This window comes from Salpingoeca rosetta (assembly GCF_000188695.1).
Source record: "Salpingoeca rosetta unplaced genomic scaffold supercont1.22, whole genome shotgun sequence".
NCBI classification, from domain to species: Eukaryota; class Choanoflagellata; order Craspedida; family Salpingoecidae; genus Salpingoeca; species Salpingoeca rosetta.
In genome coordinates, this window is record NW_004754912.1 from 478,758 (window position 1) to 487,597 (window position 8,840).

General features: G+C 56.5%; 4 protein-coding genes across 4 annotated transcripts in view; 2 read left to right on the top strand and 2 right to left on the bottom strand.

Moving 5' to 3' along the window:
- Positions 1-178: 178 nt before the first annotated feature.
- PTSG_07372 (uncharacterized protein) lies at positions 179-1,593 on the bottom strand (the record flags this gene model as incomplete). Its single annotated transcript, XM_004990813.1, has 6 exons — positions 179-201; positions 233-314; positions 445-493; positions 706-779; positions 932-1,211; positions 1,394-1,593. 6 exons carry the CDS (start codon positions 1,591-1,593, stop codon positions 179-181), a joined length of 708 nt encoding a protein of 235 aa, XP_004990870.1.
- Positions 1,594-1,868: 275 nt separating this feature from the next.
- On the top strand, positions 1,869-3,402 carry PTSG_07373 (AMME syndrome candidate 1 protein; the record flags this gene model as incomplete). The annotated part of the gene is made up of 5 exons (XM_004990814.1): positions 1,869-1,966; positions 2,264-2,386; positions 2,618-2,732; positions 2,971-3,061; positions 3,233-3,402. The coding sequence occupies 5 exons, from the start codon at positions 1,869-1,871 to the stop codon at positions 3,400-3,402; spliced, it is 597 nt and encodes a 198-aa protein (XP_004990871.1).
- A 790-nt stretch (positions 3,403-4,192) lies between these two features.
- Positions 4,193-8,355, bottom strand: PTSG_07374 (cystathionine-beta-synthase; the record flags this gene model as incomplete). The annotated part of the gene is made up of 11 exons (XM_004990815.1): positions 8,118-8,355; positions 7,830-7,903; positions 7,561-7,623; positions 7,256-7,390; positions 6,867-7,016; positions 6,510-6,644; positions 6,115-6,284; positions 5,572-5,897; positions 5,161-5,298; positions 4,608-4,801; positions 4,193-4,302 (listed from the first exon to the last, which is right to left on the bottom strand). The coding sequence occupies exons 1-11, from the start codon at positions 8,189-8,191 to the stop codon at positions 4,193-4,195; spliced, it is 1,569 nt and encodes a 522-aa protein (XP_004990872.1). The 5' UTR covers positions 8,192-8,355.
- A 59-nt stretch (positions 8,356-8,414) lies between these two features.
- PTSG_07375 (uncharacterized protein) overlaps positions 8,415-8,840 on the top strand; it is a 3,932-nt gene continuing 3,506 nt past the window's right edge. Inside the window, exon 1 of the mRNA XM_004990816.1 lies at positions 8,415-8,594. Within this exon, the coding sequence (XP_004990873.1) occupies positions 8,466-8,594 (129 nt within the window). The 5' untranslated portion in view covers positions 8,415-8,465. The remainder of the gene's footprint in view (positions 8,595-8,840) is intronic.

The window sequence follows — 8,840 nt, forward strand, 5'->3', positions numbered from 1 at the left end:
ATCTCCACACACACACACACACACACACACACACACACACACACACACACACACACACACATGAGATAATAACAAGACATGCAGATGTTTGGAGGAGCGGTGTGGCGTGGAACAGACCCAAACGCCCATGGTACCAGCTGCACCAACAGACAGACAGACAGACAGACACGCGAGCGTGCTATCCACCTTGCATGTGGGGCGCTGATATCGATGATGTGCGCACAGCGGTGACCTGTGGGAACAGAGACCACCTCTGGATATGAGCGCAGCAGCTCCTGCACCACTCGCTGCCGTTCAGCGTTGACACGCGCATACTGTGTGTATGTGTTTGGGATGATGTGCAACGTGTGAGCAGCTCGAAGCTGATTGGATGGCGTGGCGACATGCGTACGCAGCGACTCTTGTGCACACACACACACACACACGCACAACAGCTCGCCCTACCTGTGCGAATCCTTGAAAGAACAACTGTGGGCTGCGAGATCGTTCAACCCTGAGCGAAGCAGCACCACGCACATTCATGTTCACGTTACATGTTTCATAAAGATGAGGGGAAGGCGTTGACGCACACACACACACACACACACACACACACACACACACACACACACACACACACACACACACCGGAAATCACAACCGCACACTTCCGTGCACGCGTGCCATGAACGTTCAGCATGCACACCACACCCGAAATCAACTGACCGCTGCACAAAGCGTGAGAGCTCTGGCTTGCAGATATCATCAACATGCGCCGCCACACGCTCAATGGTTTGGCTCTGTGTTGATGCATGTCGGGCATGAGAAACCACGAGAAGTGAGCAGGTCGGGATCTTGGAGTACAGTATAAGCAATCGCTTGACACGCTCCCAAGCATACACCGACACACACACACACACATACGCACATAGACAGACAGACACATACGCACTGTTCGCTGTTCGTTGACGGCAAAGGTAAGGAAGAAGCCGAGGCCATGGCAGGTTCCCTTCAGGTTGTATGTGCGGTGTGTTCCAGTGTTACTGATGGCGGCGCCTTCTGGATTCCTGGTCACTGATGTGGTGACTTCTGTGAACGTGATTCCAGACAGGCTGGCCATGGTCTTGACATGGCCGAGCGCATCGTCCACTTCCACGTGTTGCACGGACTTGTGAGGCGCAGGCCTGTCTTTGTCGCCCTCGGTTGTCTGTTCCGCTGTCAGCAGCTGCTTCCTGCACGCACGCATGCACGCACGCGACAACGCACAGTAATTGACATGAGGAGTGAAAGCAGAGCAGCAGCAGCAGCAGCAATGAAGGTAGATACCTCAGGGAGTGGTGCGAACCAGGCAAGCAGCAAGCCCAGGGACAGTCGGCAAGCAAGCAGCCAAACAGCAACCCACTGCACGACTGACATGATGGCATCTACGTGGTGCTGGTCCACGGACTCCTCCTGGGCGGCGGCCCATTCCTTTCGCAGCTGCGTCACCTCTTTTCTCAACGCAGCCACACGCGCAGCGAGATCCCGCGTCCTCCCACTGCGTGCCTGCATCGCCGCTATGCCGCTTGTGCCGCTTGTGCCGCTGCTGGTCGTGGTTGTCGTCGTGGTCGCCATCGTTGTTGTTTGCTGGATGCGGCTGTTTGCTGGATGCGGCTGCTGGATGCACTTCGTATTCGCCAGCAACGACCAGCAAAGACCGTTACTGCAATTTGTGGTGTCGTTTGGGACATCTGTGTTTGGATTTCTCGGTTGCTTGCGGTGTGTGCTGACTGTTCATTCACCCCCCTGCTTTGCTTTGCTTGCTTCACTTGTGGCACGATCACCTTTGCGCGGCTCTCCCCGACCTTGTTGTACAGACACAAGGTGCGACAGACAGACAGACAGACACCATGGCCACGACAGATATGGCGGCGTATTGCTTTGGTGTGTTGGAGTCACACCTGCACGACAAGGACCACCCGGAGCCTTCCTTCGACGATGGCGAATTGTGAGACAGCCAACGTTGCACTTGCTGCCTGGCTGTTGTCGTTGCAGCGTTGTTGTCGTTGTTGTCTTTGCTGATTGTTGGTCGCTGCACCACAGCTGTTGTCATATCTCGTTTCTCTTGGTTTCTTTTCGTTCCCTTGGCACCTTCCACGGCCACATCTGTGCTTCTTCTCCTTGCTTTGCGTTGGTCATCTGTTTCCACCCCATATGCTCACACAACTTTGTCCCACTCGTATGGCCTGGTGTGGTTTTGTTGCTGTTTCTCTTTGCCCTCACCTCACCGCTCTCGCTCCATCAGCCCGCTCTTTGTGACTTGGAAGAAGTGGCACGACCGCTACGAGGACTGGGTCCTGCGCGGTTGCATCGGCACCTTCTCTCCCACACCCCTCCACGAAGGTCTTCGCGAATTTGCGCTCACAAGGTACGCAAGCCCCCGGCGGATCACAGTGCTAATGGGTGTCTTGCTGCGTGTCTTTCGCTTGCCTGGCTGTCGCTTGTCTTGCGCTGCTGCTGCTTGTCTGCTGTTGGATCAGCTGTATCCTGGCTTGCTTGCTTGCTGGCTGGCTTGCTTGCTTGCTGGCTTGCTTGCTGGTTTTTCAGCCCCCGTCGCCCCGCCCTCAACCTTTGCCCACCTCTTGCTGCAACAATGCAGTGCGCTGAGGGACACGAGGTTTGATCCCGTGTCGCGGGAAGAGCTCGCCACGCTGCAGTGCGGCATCTCCCTCCTCACAAACTTTGAGGATGCAGAACACCACCTCGACTGGGAGGTATGTCGCTTGCAATCATGAGCATATGGATGTCCGATGATGTGTTCGATGATGTGCATTGACTTGTGCTGACGTGCATTGATTTGCGTTGGTTGCGTTTGCTGTGCAACCCACTGGCTCTTTCGCTCTGCTTGTCACAGTTCCTCTGGCTGCTCACAGCCTGGTGCTTCTTCGTGATTATCTGCTTCTGTGCTGACTCATATTGGTGATACGCATGTGGATGGCATCTGGATGGCAGGTGGGCACACACGGCATTTGGATCGAGTTCAAGCACGAGAGTGGCCGCAAGCGCACGGCCACGTTCCTCCCCGAAGTCATGCCAGAGCAAGGTGCGTGCGTGCGTGCGTGTGTGTGTGTGTACATGTGTGTGTGTGCATGTTTGCATGCCGTTGTTTGTTGCACCAACCATATGAAGCAAGGAGTAGGGCGATGGGTCGCACCCTTGTGTTCCCGTGTCGGTTTCTCATTCATCCCCCCCCCTTTCCCGCTACAACACGCAGGTTGGAGCAAAGTGGAGGCCATTGACGCTTTGCTGCGCAAGGGCGGCTACACATCCAAGATCACGGAGGAGTACAGGAAGACTGTCAAGCTCACCCGCTACAAGAGCCACAAGATTGCACTCTCATATGAGGAGTGGAAGACCGCTGCATCATCGTCAAAGTCCGACTGAAACAACGCCCCCCCCCCCATCTCTGGTGCTCTGTTTATGTTCTGGTTATGTTCCCCTTCAATGGCGTGACTGTGTTTGACGTGTGCTGATGTGTGCTGAGCTGTTGTTGCATTCGATCTTGACTTGCTCCTTCTTCGCACTTGCTTGTGTGTGTGTGTGTGTGTGTGTGTGTGTGTGTGTGTGTGTGTGTGTGTGTGTGTGTGTGTGACATGTGACGACCCCTTTACCGCCGCGCTCGTATCGCGCCCCCTTCCCTTCCTTATTCATGCACTGTTATTTGGCGTTGTTGCGTGGTGGCCCTACTCAATGTGCGCTTTTGCTGTTGTTGCCTGACCTTGGTCGTGTACTGGGTGTGTCCCTGACCTGCTGCACGCTCCCCCGTGCACACATGAACAACACCGTGAAGACAAAAAGTAAAACAGTCACGAAAACCTCAGTGAGAGAGCCGCCCCAAATGACTCAAGCGCGTCGTCCAGGAATGAATGATGCAAACATGCGAGCACGGCGCAGCAGCGACAGGGGAGGGGCGTGCCCTCTCAAGCAAACAACAAAACCGAAAGAACTAACGTAGGGCGCAAGCCGGACACAGGGAACCAAAGAGAGGAGAAGGAACTCAGGAATAGGTGTCACGTCATGTCAACAAATTCAAAGTAGGTAAAAGTGGCGTGGGGGTTGGTGGATTGGAAATGGGGTCAACGCGTACAGCTGACACGTTGCGTGCAAGCAAGCAAGCAAGCAAGCATCACCAACAACGTGTTGTTGTTGTTGTCGCAACCGCTGCTGTCGCCGCTCACTTGGATGCGTTGTCCTTGGAGGTGGCCATGACAAAGTTGAGGAGGTCGATGCGGGTCACAATCGAGTAGATGGTCTGCTTCAAAGACGACTCGTCCTTGCCTGAGACTGTGCACGCGTGGCGTGTGCATGTGTGTGTGTGTGTGTTTGCGCGCGTGTGTGTGTGTTTGCGCGCGTGTGTGTGTGTTTGCGCGTGTGTATGTTGGAGCGCGTGGGACAAGGGGGGAGGTGAGGACAAGGGCGGGAATGGGACGAACCAGATGCAAGCGTGTCAATTTGGAGAAGAGGGAGGGGAAGCGAGACACAGGCAGATTGAACGCATGAACGCATGAACGCATGAACGCGCGCGCGCACGGACACACACACACACACACACACACACACACATGACCAGCAACTTGTGTGCAACTCACAGCAGCGCTGCTCGGAGATGACAAGCACAAACGGCTCCTTGTCGAGGAGGCGGGAGACGCGGCCGAGGGTGGCGGTGGTGGGCACCTGCTTGAACGACTTGTACAGCACCTTGGACACAGGGTCGTCCTTTGTCACGCGCTTCTTCACAAGCATCGACATGAGGTTGCCCTCCGTCATCATCCCAAGCACTTGCCTGTTGCAATGCACGATGGGGGATTTGGGGGCAGGGGGGAGTGGGTTAAGGTGTTAACGTTTAACGTTATGTTTGGATGGGGTGGCAACGAAACCGTCCATGCGTGGTCAAAACAGAAACGGAGTGAGAAAGATTCATGAACAAGCGCACGTCTCGCCTGTTGCCTTCATCTCCACCACTTGCTGTCACTCTCCCTCACACACACACACACACACACAGCACACACACACACACACACACACACACACACACACACACACGCACACACGCATACACACACTTCCACGGACCACCGCCCTTGCCGAGTGTGTGCAACGCACCCTGTCTCGCTGACGACGGGCATCTGGTCAAAGCGCAACGCACCCTGTCTCGCTGACGACGGCATCTGGTCAAAGCCCTCGCGGTGGAGGATCTCAATGGTCTCGCCGCACGTCACCGTCGGCAGCAGCGTCATCGGAAACTTCTGCGGCAGCGCCGTCACAGAGAGCGACGTCCACCTGAACACCATCACCAACGGCAATAGCAGCAGGCGGGTGGAAAGAGACAGCAGATGGCGGTGAGGAACGTTGATCGGGGGCAGACACACGGCAGAGATGGCAGTGGCAGTTGTTATGAGGGGGGGAGGGACAGCAAAGATGGAGACAGCAGCAAGCAAGATGCGTTCACGACGACGCATTAACAACAGCAGCAACAACAGCAGCAACAACAGCAGCAGCATCAGCAGCAACAGCAACAGCAGCAGCAACAAATCACACCACAATAGCACTGACCAGTCCTCCTCTGTTGGGACCTGCTCGTCGGGCGGCTGCTCAATAAACTGGTGCTGGTACATCCACTCGTCCGAGAGGAACTTGGTCATGTAGTTGCGCACCGAGTCTGGGAGCATCACGACGCAGCGCTGGCCCTTCTTGAGGGAGCGCGCAGCCTCGACGGCGGCCCACATGGCGGTGCCAGAGGACCCGCCGCACAGCAGACCCTCGCTGCGGATCAGCCGGCGCGACATGCGGAACGCCTCCCGGTCACGCGTCTTCACCCACTTGTCAATCACATTCCGGTCAAGCACGCGCGGGATAAAGTCGTACCCAATGCCCTCAACCTGGTGCGGGAGCGTGTGCGGGTGTGGTGAGGTGCGCAGGGGCGAGGTGCAGTGGCGATGATGGTGGTGGTGGTGGTACCGGTGGGAAGAAGAGTAAAGGAGACACAACTGCATGCGGAAGATACAAGCACAGGAAGATGGAGGCGGGACAAACTGCAGCAGCACGAACACGAGCCAAGCACCACATAGCACCACAGGATGGTGTTGTACACCGCACCTGGTAGCCGGTGACGTCTGTCTTGTTGAGCTCCTCTGGCTGGGCGAGGATGGAGCCCTCGGGGTCGACGCCAACAATCTGGATGCCAGGCACCTTCTCCTTCAACTTGCGCGCAATGCCCGAAATCGTACCGCCCGTGCCAGCGCCAGCAACAAGCATGTCAATCTTGCCTGCACAACGAAGGGGAGGGGGGGGGAGGAAGAGCAAGAGGAAGGGGAGGAGGAAGAGGTGTTGAGCGTACGTGGTCACAAGATAGGCTGTAAAGCAAGCGATGCCGTGACCGAGGCTGCCACCGCAAGCAGCATCAGATACGGCAACAACAGTACCAACAGCAGCACTGACACCACAACACGCAGCAGCAGCAGCAGCAGCAGCACAGAACAGTGGTGACGCACCGTCGCACGCCTCGAGGATCTCCTCTGCAGTGCCGTCGTAGTGGGCGAGCGGGTTGCCCGGGTTGGAGTACTGGTCAAGGATGATCGAGTTGGGAATCTCCTTGTTCAGCCGGTTCGCAACGCCAATGTGCGACTCTGAGCAGAGGAAACAAGGCAGACGGTGGGTGGTTGTAATTGGTGGATTGGTGTGAAGGGTCAGGCGTGGCATAGGACTGGATGTGTGGGGAGAGAGCAGAGCAGAATATAGAGGGAGTTGGGTAGCAACCGGCACAAGAGTGCACACAGACACGCAGACACACACACACACACACAGACACACACAAACAGGCAGGCAGACACACACGAGCGCGGACGCACCAGGGGAGTCAAAGGCGGCCTCTGTTGGGGTGCGGATGATCTCGGCACCGAGGGCACGCAGCACGTCGACCTTCTCCTGGCTCATCTTCTCAGGCATCACAATGATGCAGCGGTAGCCCTTCACAGCAGCAGCAAGCGCAAGCCCAATGCCTGCACGCAGGGTGGAGACGAACATGTGAGGCAACGAGAGTTGAGATGGTGCGCAATCAAGGGACGGTGGACCGGAGTGAAACACACACACACATACATACACACATACACACAAACACGTGCAGACACGCAGACACACACACGTAAACACACACACACACACATACACACAAACAAACAAACAAACGCACACATACACGTGCAGACACACACATTGCCACAAAGCCAGGCTGGCATACCGGTGTTGCCGGATGTTGGCTCAATGATGACGCTGCCTGGCTTGAGGCGGCCATCGCGCTCCGCATCCTCGACCATGCGGCGAGCAATGCGATCCTTCACAGAGCCGCCAGAGTTGAAGAACTCGCACTTGGCCACTGTTCCCCATCACAAGCAACACGTGCGTGGTTTGCCATGCACACGTGAGACTGCGCTGCAGTGCCAGCAGCGCAAGCAGTGCAAGTAGACGAGCCAGGCAAGCAAACAGTGACAGCAAGCAAACAGGTACAGCCACATTGGAACACGGCGTGTGTGCGCGCAGACTTACGAAGCTCGCACTCGAGGCCTTCCTCCTCAGCGATCTTGTTGATGCGCACAAGAGGCGTGTTGCCTGCAGCCAGGATTGTGGTGGGTGCCCACGTGCAGAGCCATGTCACAACGTGAGTGTGTGTGTGTGTGTGTGTGTGTGAGTGTGTGTGCGGACGTGTGTGAGTGTGAGTGGTTGGCAACAAGGCAAGGAGGACACGCCACAACGCTGTCAAAGCAACACCAGACACCGTCCAGCACGCCACGTGGTGGCACGTTTCAGCAGCGCACCGATGTTGTGGAGGATGTTGGGCAGGATCTTTGGCTTGAGCTCCTGGCGAGCATGGGGACCAGAGGGATCATCCCTGCAAGCAAACGAGCGAGCAGCGAAGCGGACGTGAGCATCCTCACACTGGCTCAACCATCACGGCGAAGGAAACAAGGCAAAGAAGAACAACAACAACAACAAGAAGAGGCGCACATGTCGATTGTGCAATCGCTCTCCAATTTGTCAAACAGGCCACATGCTCTCGCTTTCTGCGCGCACACCATCACGCCCACAGCCATCATGGTGCACACCTGGAGAAGTGGTGGTGGGGATCGGGCTCTGTGGTGCCCAGCTTGTAGGTGCACTTGGATGGACCAAACTCCATGACGACTGCTTTGCTGGTTGCTGGTTGCTGGCGGCGGTGGAGCGAAGACAACAAGACGATGAAAGGAAGGAAGCAGAGGTGGCGCGATATTGGGCACAAACAGGAACAGAAGCGAGGGAAAAAAGGCACGTGGTGGATAGGATGGAGAGGCCTTCAGAGTGCGCACTTTGTGTGGGGAATTGCCAGGGAGCGACGAAACATACACTGCACACGGGAAACATACGCAAACCACCACTGCAAGAAGAAGAGAAGAAGAGAAGAGACAAGCGAGAGGATGATGATGGCTGGTGTGACCCGTGTTGCTGGCCGGCGGTGGCTCTCTGCCGCTGCTGCCGCAACAGCCACGGCTGCTGAGACCCGCGTCACCACGCTCAACAACGGCTTCCGTGTCGTCACAGAGCAGGTGTGCTTTCTGATGCAGTGATGTGTGTGTGTTGGGAGTGTGTGTTGGGAGGGGGGGGGAGCCTGCAGTCAAGTGTGAAGGGTGGTGTGAAGGGTGGTGTGGTTGCAGAGTGTTGCATCGTCGGGGGGACAATGAGTGACACTGGCTCACGCCCGCCTGCATGTCCGCACACACTGCATTGGCCTTTGCGAATTGTGTTTGGTTGGACGTGTGTGTGTGTTTGTGTAGACGCCGCACCAGACGGCC